At 36.6% G+C, this 14,900-nt stretch overlaps 1 protein-coding gene and 1 long non-coding RNA gene across 5 annotated transcripts in view; one reads left to right on the plus strand and one right to left on the minus strand.

The window, feature by feature from the left end:
* The window catches only part of RASA2 (RAS p21 protein activator 2), a 51,168-nt gene that overhangs the window by 19,957 nt on the left and 16,311 nt on the right, over positions 1–14,900 (minus strand). For all 4 annotated transcript variants that reach the window (XM_083847859.1, XM_083847860.1, XM_083847861.1 and 1 more), the window contains exons 5-9: positions 13,187–13,263; positions 5,167–5,250; positions 3,257–3,329; positions 1,932–2,008; positions 407–505 (exon numbers count right to left, since the gene is read on the minus strand). In XM_083847859.1, coding sequence (XP_083703985.1) covers positions 407–505; positions 1,932–2,008; positions 3,257–3,329; positions 5,167–5,250; positions 13,187–13,263 — 410 coding nt within the window. The remainder of the gene's footprint in view (positions 1–406; positions 506–1,931; positions 2,009–3,256; positions 3,330–5,166; positions 5,251–13,186; positions 13,264–14,900) is intronic.
* On the plus strand, positions 512–12,664 carry LOC310903874. Its single transcript, XR_014587885.1, has 3 exons — positions 512–1,389; positions 11,032–11,214; positions 12,218–12,664. It is a non-coding gene; the product is annotated as an uncharacterized lncRNA (long non-coding RNA).

Raw genomic sequence — 14,900 nt, forward strand, 5'->3', positions numbered from 1 at the left:
ATGCAATACTGAAAAGTTTCAGGTTTACTGGTTAATCTGAAAAGTATACACAGATCACTAAAATGCAGCAAACTGAAACAGTTATATTCAATACTCCCTTTCTTCACCCCCTGCATTTTCCACTCAAACACATTAACTATTCTGTGAGAGTCGGCAGATTGGCAGAAGGGAAGAAGTACATGAACCCACTGTCAAGGTTAATTTATTGAGCAAGAAAACCCTCTAGAAAGACATCTTACCCTTTGTACCTTGCATGTACAGAATTCTAACCTTATTCAGATGAACTAGACTACAACAACTCAAGCAGAAAGACATATTTCAGTGAACAGTTAGAATAAAACATATCCTTTGCAAGGGGAAATATGCGTGTTAGAATAGAATTAACTTCTGAGCCATCATTTCTCACCATGCTTGAAAGGAATCATTTCTTAACACCTTCACGGGAACTTTAATTTCTCCTAGGAAGATGTCTTGTACCAAATTTCCATTGTTCCATAGGTCCACCCTGAAAATCAGAACATTGCTCATTTTTTTTTCTCCCCCGAGTAATAAAAATCTTCAAGTTACAGCAACTGCCTTACAGCACTAATCCACATGCATGCAGGCAGGAAATGTTAGAAATGTCACTCCATTCTAATTAAATCAAGAGGAATCAAACAAGTGGCTTATTAACCCATAAAGAATAAACAAACAGTGAAAGTTAGACTTGCAGACCTTGCATCAGTAAAAAAAAAAAAAAAAAAAGAGAAGATAGTACTATTGGCAGCGTTTACGTATTCTGAGCAGTCTCCACCCCCAAAACCATCCACATTTCTTCTTGAATAATTCAAGTGAACTTTTTAACTTATATACATATCCCTCTCTAATTGCTAAAACTGGGCACACCGCAATGCCACACCGACACATGCGCATGTTTTTCCAAAGAGAAGCTTGTATGTTTACAACCTCAAAAGGAATCACAGACTCCAGACATGCACCTTGTGTTTTTTTTCTATTACTTCTTACCTCGCTGACATTTCTGACAGACAGCAGATGTTAAGGAGAACAAAAAAAAATACTACTAAATTTGTTGGGGCATGACTATTTTTCTAAATATATTTGCATCTATAATGATATACACGATAGTAATTAAGATATTCATGAAGCTAGTAGTAAAAAATGCACAAAGGTAGTTCTATAATAGCTATTATCTCACCACTAAATTCTTCTGATGTCTTTTAGGAAACTTATGCTAGCCTTGAAGATCTTTTTGTCATTCAGCAAATCTGGTGCCTGTATGTGCACGAGCACGATAAAGAGAAGAAGCTGCATACAGGGGCTCTCAACTGTTCTAACTGCATGGCAAAAATACAGACAGACCTGCTCTAAGAGCAAAGCAGCAGAAAAGGGGTAATGTACTTTGAAGTATTCTTTACATTTGCAAGGAAAAGATGCAACACAAACGTTTCTCTAAGAAGTAACGTGAAACCATAAGAAGCTCATAATAAGCCTTTTTTTTTTTTTTTTTTTTAAAGACAACTACCTGCATTTGAAACCACAGGCAAACATCAGGTATGCTGTTTTCCTTCAGGACAAGTTCTGTACTCAATGTTCTGCCCAAACAGTACTGACAGGAGGTCCTCATGCCTCTCTACCCACAGGAAGGAAGTTTAGACCACTAGATACACTCTAGTACTATTTACTTAAAAACTAAAAAACTAAAAAAAAAAAAAAGTAAAAAAAACACCACACCACCATCTCATCTTCAGTAAACAAAATACTACAAGATTTGAGTAATATTCTATGTTAGAAGGATCTTTAGTACAAGTCTAACCAGTAATTCTCTGAAGCTACATCTTGAACAGCTACAATAAAACATTTCTTTATTGTCTTGAAGTACAGTAACTTACGATAACAATAAAATTAATTATTTTATAATCTACATAATTCACCTGACTTCCAATTTCTCAATGTCTTCTTCTTCCACCTGAAACTGGGACTTTTTGGTATAACTGCTGGACCTGGTTACCTGCAAGTAGAATCCTTCTATTAGCACACTTTTTACTGTTGTATTATGCAAGTCAAAAACCAGAAAACCTTGAGTCTAACACTGGTAAATAATTACTATTCCTTTTAAACAAGGAAAACGTTCAGTTTACGAAACAAATTGCCTTTTGACAGAAAGGAGGTTAAAAAATGTGTCAAGAAAAGGTCACAGTAGAGCCCGATAAGGGCTAGCTGAGATCTAAGGGAACTACAGTACAGATCTATTAGGAAAAAACAAGAAGGAAATGACATTAAACTGTCAAGAATTTCTTGGGTTTCAGCATGAGCCAGAAGAAAGCATTAAGGTTAGTCTTGAAATGTGTAAGGAAACAAGTAAGAAGTGCACTTCTGTTGCCCTAGTTATACCACAATCTTATTGTTACACTTTCTAATTTCTTGACTGATCGCATTCTCAGCTTAACTTCAGTAAATCATAAGTCATTAAGCTACTGGAGTGTTTTTTGATCATAGTTTTATCCTAGTATCTGACTTCCCAACAAATTCCATTCAGTGTCTTGAGCAGGTCAACTGAAACACATGCTATACTTGTAACTCTGTACTTAAGTAGGGAAAAATGTCTCACTGAAGGCACGCAGCAGAATCAGGATCTATATAAACACAATAAATTAGAAAACATTTGAAGCACAAATTCTACTACTTTTAACTCTCAAGTGAACAATACAAGCAAATGTAGTTTTTAATTACAACAAAATCAGATAAAAATTTGAAGTCATTATTTGGCTATTGTAGGGCAACTCAAGTGGAACCGAAATCAAATCCCAAATAACAAAAAGGTTAACATGTTCTTTTAATCAAATCATGAAATTAGCCTGTATTGGGTATAATTGCTATGTTATTTTATTAAGGAAATAAACATATTTTTAAGCTGAAGGCTCTTGAAAATATTTAAGTTGAATTCCACGGGATAGGTTCAAGTTCTGAGAAAACTCCTATTGGCAGCAGATGCTATATAAAAAGATTAAAGATAACAAGTTACCTTTACATATGTGCTTATTAAGAAAAGTCACTTTTTACATAGCAATTGAAAGGGAATGCTATTGTCTGACAGTCCACAGCAACGTAAGGATATCACTCACTTATATTGGAGGGGTTAGTAAAAGCTCTTTCATTTGCTTGAAGAGAGCTTTCTGCATTAGGAACTACTACACAGCTTGCTTAAAACTATTTGAAGGATTGAACAAAATAGATAGAATACCACACAAAAAGTTACCTCAAAATAAAATGTTTCGTTAAACTGCGGATTGCTTGTTTTCTTCTTTACTTTGGTCTTCTTTTGGTCATTCCTGTTCCAATGTGGTAAAATTTTTACCATAGACAACTTAAACACACAATTATAAAGACATTCTATTGTCAAGAAGGGCCCACACATTTAAGTGTAAATATTTTGTCACTTTAGAGATCAAATCAAAATCTTACATGATTATCTTCACAATGTAGTCTGAGAAGTTAAAATTTCAAGTGCTTATCTGTGCACCTGTTCAGCCCAAGTTTCTATTTCATTTCACAAGTGTAACTTGCACATAAGGTAAAATATATTAACAATTCATTAAACACTTCAAGCTTAAACCTATAGGCAATTTTGTTACCACTGCCTGCAGGTTATGAGCACTATTTTCCCAGTTGTGTTCAAGTGACCATTTTTGTTTTTCTCATTTTCTTTTGGTGGGGAAATACCCACTACTTCTTTACAAACAGAGGCTTACACCAAGCTGCTCAGTGTTTTCATTGGAACAAACTGCTGTTAATACTGAATGTTAAACAGCATAGGGACAAACAAACGAACACTCTTAAGTCCCTTCTGACTTACATAAATAAAAATTACATGTTTTTACATTTTAAACATTTATAATAAAGTCTTATTTAGCTAGTGAAAGGCTATGATAGTATAAAATGCTTTATAAAGCAAACAGATATAAAATGTGGGGGAAGAAAAACAGAGAATGTAGAGGAAAAGCTGTCTCCTAGCCTTCAAACAACTGTTTTCAGGAGGTTCTGGCTATATAAATACTCTGCTCATGGTACATGAGTCACCCATGCATGAGATCGGAAATTCTTAACTTCTGAACTTGTCAGATTTGCACATATATTCCCATACCACCAGGATAAATACTGTGCAAGACCAACCTTCACCCTGTTCCATCTGTATCACAGGACACAGACAGGAATTAGATGTCATTGTACCTTTGACAATCAACAACACCATGCTTTCTAAGTATAATGATGGACTCTCCCTAGGCATCTTAATAAAAAGAGTAAAAAATAAAAATAATAAAAAACAACACCTAAAAAAATGATCATCCATTATCAAAGAGAAAAAAAATCCCATTCACTTAGAGTGGATTCAGAGACCATTCTTCAAAAGTCTAACACATGCAAGCTTACTAGTAAACGTCCTGGTACTGTGCTCATGTGACAGCTCACCACTGCCCAAGAAAGTGGGGATGAACTTTGGTTTGAGGTTGCAAAAAAGCAATTGATAGCTAGCTTATGTTACATGTTATTGAACAGGGACTTGCAGACAGAAAACGTCTGATAAGGGATTTTCATAAATGAAAAACCCCACCAGCTATTCAGGATTACTGAATCAAAAAAATAAAATAAAAAAGAAAAATAAAAGACTTAAACTGTGAGTAATTTGAATGTGGCAACCTGATGGTGCTGCCACTAGAAAGGTCTCACCAGAACCTCTATTCTCTTCCTCTTGTTCTCACCCAATTCCCAAACATTTGCTGCAAAGAAACTAATAAATTAAGGAAAATGAAACAGAAGGTGAGTGAGAAATTGTCTATATTTATTTGACTAAATTTGACTAAAACTAATAGGAAGCACAGTGCAGATATCAAGAGGTCAGTCCAAAACCCAAGAGGTAAGAAGAAACTGAGTGACAAGTGGTTCCTGGCTAGTGCTGGCCATTCAAGAGATCAAACATATTCATAACTTTCAGAGGATGGGGAGAATACAGTACCAGTGGAAAGTGTGATGTACGCAGAAAGTATTTTTCCGAAAAAATAAGTAATATTATTTAACCCCCCTGTATTTTAAAGGTTTTGCTTAAAGCTTATGGATTTCTTTTCCAGATCACAAAATTTTGGATTCATTTATTTTATAATAAAATGTTACCTGGAAGGACCCACAAGAGAGACCGTTGCGTAAGGGTCACAATTCTGTCCATTTATAAGAGGCAACCCATGGCATTCCTTTATGCTAAAAATGAAAATGCAAACAGCAGATCAATTTATTTGGTTTAAAAAAAAATAAAAACACAAGCAATCTTTGCTTTTTTAAAACCTTTTTAAAGTCCTGTCCTATTACTCAGTATAAACTTTGAAGTAGATTTTAACTACAGATTTCTGGATAATAACACAAGGCAATACTCAGGCATACAGTCAGACTTCAGAAGCTTTGTGCGGAAAAAAATCTTGGAATTGCTTCAAACAAAAACATTCCAGTATCACACATGCATGGCAAAATACTAAGTAAAATGATCCCCCATGTTAGGGGAAACTGCAGCCTACATTAATTTTTAAATTTGATTTCTCAAGGCCCACAAAAAGCTACTGGGCCTCATCCATGATGGCAGCAACTACATTTGGAATGCATTAAAATGGGTTTGAATGTTTTGTTTCAGCTAAACAAGGTTCTGAGTTGAGTATTCAGTCATATCCTGAAATATTATTTAAAATTAAACATCCAAAGCTATTAGTGTATAGTCCTAGCATGTCTTGGTTCCTTCTGTGTTATTCAGCCACAGAAGGAAAGAACAGCTTTATCTTTAAACATAGTTCCAAAGGTAACTTCCGAACTCTTTCCACAATAACATATGATCAGGGTTAAAATGCCCTTTTAAAAACATAGCATATAGCTCAATAAAGCATACAGCAAGCTGTAAACTGATGATTAATAAGTACAGAGCTATGCTGTCCATCATTCCTGATGCAAAGGGGACAGGATGGTTTTAAAGTAATGCTCATGAGGACACAAACACTTGCTCTAGACCCTTTCTGAAGGCTAGCAATCTCTGAATTGCCACGGCAGCAACACTAGTAGCAGCAAAGCTGGGCCTGCAAGCCAGTTAACCTTCGGATGCTGCCCAAATGTATTAACTACAAACAGCTGCAACAACAGAAGTAAAGCAAAGCAGTGTGTAAAGTTATAGCAGAAACAAACTTCCTAGCAAAATGGTGCAGTCATGCACATATTAGTATTTATTAAGTCCAGAAACATTTAATGGATTACAAAATTTCATAAGCAATTAAGACACAGAGAAGATCCAAATGTTACATTCACTGTCTCTTTTTCAAGTATTAATTTTTAAATAACGTATAGCCCGAATTTAACTGAAGCAACACAAGTAGATTCTGGTTGCCATAATCTGTCCGTTTTAGTAAAAAACAATCTAGGTAACTTACAAAGAAATTAAACATTTTTTTCTGCTCTAAGTTCACATAAATAATCAAGTACATGTTCTAAATACTGTAATGTGGAGTTTTATGTTGTACAATAGTTTGTAACACAGTTGAGAGCCGATGAAGTTTAAGAAAGCTGAATAGCAGCAACAGTAGTTGCATACTGCTAAGTAAACACCTTCTGTATGCAGGAAAACAATGTTAGAAAACCAGCAAGGGTTGCAAACTCCCTCCCAAGCTGGGAAATAACAGATATTAACACTCCTGTGCTGTCTCAGAACTCCACCCTCTTTGGAGCACGCACTATTACAAACCAGATGCTATTTTCCTCAAACAAGTCCCTTTGTGTAAGCCAGTTCAGGGAACGTTTAGTGCTGAGCCACCACACAATCATTTATTTTTCTTCCAGTTTTTAAGCATGTCGCCTTCAGCATTTCAATAATTTTTGAATCACAATGAATCCTACAGTGATTACAAGCCCACCATTTAAATGGGTTCTTGAAACATCCAGTTGTTTCCTAAGCATTAATTGATTCCTCCTCCAACACATACATGACATAGAAGAGTGGTGACAAAATTAAACTGTCTAGACTCCAGTCATTTGGGGTAGCTAATTCAAGATCAATACTTGATCTAGGACTAGGACTTAATCTTCCAGCTATTAGGCATTTTGTAATACTAAACGTAACATGTTTGTAGCTCCCAGAGATATCTCATGGTACTCGCACCTGAAACTGAGTAAGTCAGCCTCAGCGTGACTCTCACAGGAAATCAACAGCAGGTGGATCAAGTCAAATGTATCTGGACAGAATTCAACTATTTCAACAACAACAATTTCTCTTCATACAGCCTCACATTCACCAAACTCATGGATTGCTCTAGCAAATGGACTTCAGCAGCTATAGAAAGCAGCTTTCACTACGTACAAAGTTTCTAACTCCTTCTCTGATCACTACGTGACCTGCACTTGCATTTCCAGCAAGCTGGAAAACATTTTTCTGACAACTACACAACCCTGCAGCAGAACTAGAATCTCCAGATTCATCACGCAGATCTGTCACTTCAAGCTAATTTTATATTCCTGCCAGTCTCCTTGTGTAGGCAGGCAGTTCCAGACTTCCCCTGTCTCCTCCTGCCCAAGTCCCAGCTCTGTTGCAAGCAAGATGTAGCTAGCTTACACAGCCTACCCTGTTTTAACAGCTCAAGACACAAAACACCACCCCAGTCCCCTGTCAACTTCTAGTATTCCCAAATCTCTGCTCTTCAAATCCAGCAGGCTCAGGAATTTGTTCCCAATTTACCTGATCTCCTCTCCTTCCAACCCTAAGTTGGCCGGTCACAATCATCCCTTCATTTGCCGGTCACAGCCTAGAGTCTGCTTTGGACACGGTATTTGACAGTACCGTAAGTCAACCGAACTGCACCAAAATGGAGGGTCCTTGCACTTCTCTTACTCCTAGCACCAATGATGAGTTCGTTTGCTAATCTTACAGAAAGGTATTTGGGTTTTGAGCCAGTTTCAGTCAGGTTAGCAACCTGAATTAACCCAGTCATGCAAGAGAGCTCAAAAGCCGCAAAGGTGGTGCAAGGCAAGCAGCCACCAAGGGTAGGAAGCCATTACACCAGCTCAGCAGGACCACCCTGGATTCTTACTCCCTAGGGGCTGAATACAGAAGACTGAATTATTGCAGGTATTTTTAAAGTTACTAAACAAACAGCATCCAAACACGTTCAGATTTGAAGAAGCTCAGAGCAGACTTAACAGAAACAGAAAGGTGCAACCCCCATGAGCTTATCAGCTAGCAAATATCATAACACCCTTACTTACCTAAGGAATCAGCTAGCAAATCTCATGTGTATACTGCCCTTTCCTAAACAATCAGACACCAACGTGCTAGAACTGCAACCTTATAGGACAGAAAAAGACGACTTTGACCAATCAAGTAAGAAAACAACAGTAAGTATGCATTCCTCTTCTGATGACCATAATAAATCTTTCCAACATATGGTAAACATTTCAGCTCTGACAAATGCTTTTGCCCATCTAGGCTGGCACAAGCAATTTTCATTTGAAAGCCAGAAACCCTTAGTTTGACAAAGTAGACAGGAACATTAAAGCCTTTCATTTTATCCTTTAAACTACATCTTTATGTAGTCTAAGTAATAGCTAACAGAGACTGACAGTTACAGGATCGTGTAGAGATCTTTCAGTTTACATTAATTCTTGCTCCAAATCTCAGTAGTTTGGTCTGTAAGAGGAGTTTCATACAGGAAATATGAACCTTTCAGACACTAATTGGTACATATTCAGCTCTTAAGACTGAAGTCCTTAAGGAAGAAACAGCCCTCAATAAATCCCCTCAATAACGAGAGGAACTCTGTACCTCTACGATTCAAATCGACTAAAGTCCTCCAAGTGCAGAAACTAAGTAAACATATGAAATTGTTTCTTTCAGAGTTGAAGTCATCCTAAACGCAGGGAAGGAAAGCACTACCATCCAAAAGCTTAGTTGGGCACAAAAGCATTCAAACACCATCTGTTTCAGCAGGAGCAAATATGCAAACAGTAGTCACAAACTTGTTTTTCTACAGACTCCCAGAAAGGAGAGCTGCAAACATGTATTTTTGAAATGTGCTACTATACATGCCATTGTGGTTTTGAAAAAAGAGCCCGCATTGAGTCAGCAGGTAATCTATTGCGTTATCTTTTTCCCCTCCTCATTCACACATTAGAAAAGGAAACAACTACAGTCAGAGACAAAACAAAATTTTAATTCAGAAATGGTCTGTGGGCGTGACATTTAACAGCAAGTTTCCAATCAACACAAAAATGTGTAAATTTAGGTTTTAGCCCACACTTAGTAGTCCCTAAGACAGCCTTTCACCAGAGGAGGAGAACTTTATCTTTTATTTCAATATGCCAACTTCATTGATGTGAGACAAGTCTTAATCTGACTTTAACCAGGTAAGAATGTATGTCAACATTGTGTTTTTAGAACACTTAAACTGAAAGCCCTAGATGGCTTCTGAAACTCCCACCTTCAGAGAATTGGCCATCATTTGTTTTTTCCCCCCTGGTATCAAGTAAGACCAGATTAGTCACTTGTGTATCTTGTATTAGATCGTTATGTGTCTACTTGAACAAAAGCTGCAAACTTCCAGTTTTTAAGGACTTTTGGTTGACTGTTATCCACAGCTTTGCTGATACAGCAAACTATAGTCTAAGATATTAATATTTATCCTTCCCCAAGCATTCTTCCCTTACATAAAGTCAAGGAAGATCCTACCAAGCATCTGAATCACACAAAAAACTAGAAGGTGGGGGAGGTAGAAGACAAAAAGGATGAGATATTCCTGGTATGACAACTGACCATCCCTTCCTCATGTGTAGTATCACTTACCTTTCTAAAGACACATTGCTTTCCCAACAGCTTCTTGTTCAGAAAAGGTTTTAGTATACATACTAGCATGAGAAATTAAGCCTTCCTCCTTCCTGCCTTAGTTGTAAGAGGCTAACACCTTCAACAGTTGTCAATACTCTTAGCTTTTAAAAACTGCTTCCTGCTGGAATCACATCCCATTTTTAAATCATCATGTAACCCATTCAGAAGACCAGCAAAAAAAAAAAAGCTTCTACAAACATGCCTACAGAACAAAAATAATAAGAATCCATCTTCTAGTCAGGTCTAACCCAATTACTTCGGTTCAGCCACAAAAGGGTGACTAGTGGAACTCCAGATAATGATCAGAACCACAGCCCTTTAATTACTTGCTACTGTCTGTGTGCTTAACATGATCTTAACATGGGCTGAACTATTTTTCATCTTTGTAGAACTTCTATACTCCCAGGGAATACATGGTAGAAATCTATTAGAAATTTTCCTATGCAAGAAGCCAGCACAAGTAGGTAGAATGCTCTCATTCAACAAAAAAAATATATATCTGATGAATGTTTAAAGCTCCCCCATCTTATTACATGTCCAAATGAATGGTCTCTCAGTGCAGTAGAACATGGCTCTAAAAAGCGCGTAGTATAGCCCATACTTTAAGAATTACTGTTTCTGCTATTTCTTTTTTATTTTCCTTTGGCCAATAACTTGCTCAGAGATTTGGACAGAGCAAAAAGAGGTAAGGACAGAATTATATATATATATATATACATATATATATATACACACGACTCCTCTTTTTTATTCAACCTCACAGAGCTCTGCTACTTGCTATTTTTCAGCTTTGTTAAAATACTTACTAATACAGTAACTTCTCAGGGCCTGGTGCCTGACAAAATATACATATCATTAATTACCCTCTGAAATTTAGAAAATAAACAGACCTTTAAAAAGCTAATGTGTTCTAATAAAGAATCTCATTTGTTTTCTATAAGTTCCTCCCAGTTCTTTAAGACCAAGCATCTTAAAAATGCCCTCACATCCATTCCTGTAAAACTATATCCAGCAAGAGATTTATTTCTTATTCTCTCACATGTACATCCAGAATATATTTCTGTATAATATATTTCGAATAAAGCAAGTTGTTTTAAGACTATCAACATGTCTGACAAAATACTATTTTTTTTTAGCTGCAGGAACTCTTCATTTCATAATCTCAGATGCAAACAAAAGTGCTGATGTAACACTGCTGTGTCTAACGCACAATCTTCTCCCATATGCCAGTGAGTGGGTGAGTACAGCAACCACGAGAGTGCCCTGGCTTCCTTTTGATCATTTATCTCCGTCATAAAGGGATCCTAAGAGAGGGCATGGTGAGTAACCCACTTCCTACTCAAAACTGCAATCTGCAACAGTAACTTTCTAAAACAACTTTTCTTCATCATATCAAAAATCAAAATGAAAAAAATTAGTTTAACTTAGAGTGCACGGATATACAAAAAATTAAATAATAAATCTGACATCTACAGCAAAGCTAAGTAGGGAATAAAACAGTTTGTAAAACTCCAGCTAGCTTTTTGGTGGTGAATGGTCCACAAAGAAAAAGCTGTTCGAGTCCTGCCTCATGCTGCAGGAGGGATACAAAAATTCAAGCAGCAAGACATCTGATAATCCAAGCTGCCACCTACCACACAAGTAAAAACCCATTCAGAATTATCTTTAAGTTAAAAATAAACATCTACATACAACAAGTTTCCACATCTTAACTGAATTATCAGCCTACAATAGCTGCTAAATATTACCAGTTTCTCTACCTGAGCTGCGTTACCTAACTAGCTTCCCTTTTCATGCTAAGTAACAGAAGAGCAAAGGATTATTTTGCTAGGTCTTGTTCCAACTAAACTACTCATCTTAGCCTAGACTGTAACTCAGAAAGAAGATGGCTTAAACTTTATAATGAAAATGCCATTATCAAACTTGACAGTGCCATGGTCTACCGGGCCCCCAGAACGGATCTGAGTGCAAAGCCGCGGAGACAAACGGAAGACCACATACCACTTCCTCCCCCTCGCAGTTTCGCAATACAACCATTCTTTAATGCTGAATTCTCAGACAGGGAAGCTTTAACAAAATAAATTAAACTCATTCTCTGAATAATTAGATAAGTTAATGAACAATGCTGAAAAACAAGATCAAAAAGAGTCTGACTACCTTCTGAGTTTTTTCATCTTAATCATCCCGTAGTTTTTATAACCCCCTTGTCTGTACCTTGTCTTCACACGGCCTATCCCACTGCCTGTTATGAGACAAGTGCAGAAAAGTCTCATTTCTTCCTGAAGCACTAATAGAATACAAAACTGCTTTTCTAAATTCTAGCTTTTTCCCTTGAACCTTCCCTATGCTGAGAACGTAAAGAAGAGCTGGAAGAAAATGCTGGCAATCCCAGAGTGTCTGCAAGTCCCTGGTTTCCACCAGACTTTTCAACTAAAGGAACCAGCTTCCCAGAAGCAAGCAACACAGAAGGCTGTCACACTTCTTCCAAAATGAGGACTAGTTTCTTGAGAGACCAGTATCTTAAAGTATATCCTTATCAGAAAGACTTTTTGAGCATCAAAACATTGTACTGCACTGTACTGTACAATGTACTGCATTTGTACTGGCTTCTTACCAATTTCTAGCATTAAATGTATTGTTTAATAACAAATAACAAGAAATGGAATGATCACTACATGTGGAATTTTAGTTTTCTGTGACTGAAAGCCTGTAACCTGTACATTCAGACTCCAGAAGTTATTAAACACAGCTCTAAAAGTAACAATGAAACTACAGATTAGTTAGTATTTTCTAATATGTGTCATTTTGTGCTTTTTCTTTAATATTGGTAACATTTGTCTGGTATCCTCTACCATTTTCAAATCACATACACCAAAAAAATATTATTTCTATGAGGTTCTTTAGCATGCTGTAACGTCTTTACGCTTTGTGGCCAAAATTAAGTTTGATAGTGGGAAGTCTGAGTTGTTGCTAATAAATTTTACTGAAATGTGGCAATGTTGTGCTTCCCCAAAAAGGCAACTCTGTCACTTAGTTTTTCTATAACTACTGCTTACCTATCATGGTTAACCATGAGAAAGTCATTCTGAAGCAAATCTAGAAGTAGATTTTCACATACCAAAACAAAATACTACTACTCTTCCCCCCAACAAGGTAGGCTCCAAGAAAAAGCCATACAAAAAAGAAAAACATTACTGGTACCAGGACATGCAGACATTCAGTATTGAAAGGGACAAATACATTATGCTTTAAGAGACAACTCAATATTTAAGGATTAATGTATTTTCTTACTGTACTACTAGTTGCTGGCACACAGATCCATTATCTGTTATCAGCTCATTCAGTTTTAATTCAAGGTGAACTTTTCCCTGAAAAAAAAAAAAAAAAAAACAATAGTTTTAAAAGGCTTTATTTTAATAGTAATTAGAACAATAACATGGTTTATAATTAAAAATCACTTAAGGTTATTCCAATATATCTACTTCAAACAAACAGCTATTCTAAAGCACATATCCTGTGAGTATGTTTGAACTCAGAGATACAACGACTAATAGAAGCATTACCATCCTCAACAGCTGACAGAACACAAATTGCATCAAGCCTCCACAGATCTAACATACAAAAAAAAAACAACATTTCTTCCCACATGAGGAAGTACCAAGAGCAGAAGTCCCTCTCAGCTTTTTTGTCCCATGCACGGGATGAACCCCTGAACTAATGAATGGTAGATTTAAGACCATTTCAGGTAAAAGTTCTAAAGTGACCTTAGAATCTCAAGCAGCTAAGTATATTTAGAAAAGTAGAATAGCAGCTGGTAATAGTAGTTACCAATAGTAATATGGTAGCCATAGCCAGTAACCTTTAACATACATCTGTGAAATACAGTCCGGTCAGGCTATCCTCTAGAAATCCTAGCAAATTGCAGCACAGCTTTAAGCTGGTTTCCTCCTTTTCTTTTTCTGAGATGTCAGGTGATGTTTGGCAGTTACAAAGACGTATTAAGAAAACAAACAAACAAAAAAACATAACATAAATGATGGCACAATATGGATTAACTTGGGAACTCAGCAAGGGCATGCCTACGCTATCCACTCAATAAAAGGCTCTAAACACTACAAGTCATAATACACACCTTTCTTGGTATGATCAAAATTTGGTACTATAAACCTTGCTCCAAACATCTGCTGCCTTGACAATACTGCTACTCCTTTTACTGCTTGAGTGTTTGTGCTGGCGTTCACATCTATGAGGTAAGACCATGATGCAGTCTTTCCTCTGTACCATCATCTCCTTAGTACACTTGGGATTCAACCATTTGCTAACATCAGAAGACATTGGTCTGTCCACGGTCACGATTCTTGTTCAACAGAACAATGAATTTGGCAAGAGTCAGAGAAGTGATCTGAAAGACAATTTTGAAGTGTTTCGAAGGAAGCAAGCTATAATTTTGATTACAGTTTTGCTGCTACAACACTAAAATGGAAATAAAACCCTTAGCTGACCTTGCACACGTTTCTAAAGCACGTATGTTTTGACATAAAACTGAAGTGTTATTATTGTAAAACCCCTGGGGCAAAGGCTGTATTTCTCTCTGTACATCACATGGGAGGAGAAGTGAAGTTTCTTTTATAAGGAAGTCTTAAATGTAACTATTTTGGGATTCCTGCCAAGTGTTTTGAAAACTGTTACTACATGCACTGGAACACAGGTACATTAAGAAAATATTTGTCAAGCAGAGAAACTCAATTACAAAAATAGAATTATCGGATAAAAACAGTATACTGAGAAACATGCCGACAGCCTTACACAGCGAAGTTTTTGAATGACAAGCAAAAGGACAACACTGTTGTCTTGTTAGTATTTATGGTAACAACTGGCCTAACTACTTCTAGTATGCAGACCTTGTGAATGCCTTAACTGTCTTTCGTGCTCTTCTTTAAAAACAAACAAAAAAAGCCAAACCCCAAAAAACAACAACAACAAAAACAACTCAAAAATCAAGTTT

The sequence above is a fragment of the Anser anser genome (genome assembly GCF_964211835.1).
Source record: "Anser anser genome assembly, chromosome: 9".
Lineage (NCBI taxonomy): Eukaryota > Metazoa > Chordata > Aves > Anseriformes > Anatidae > Anser > Anser anser.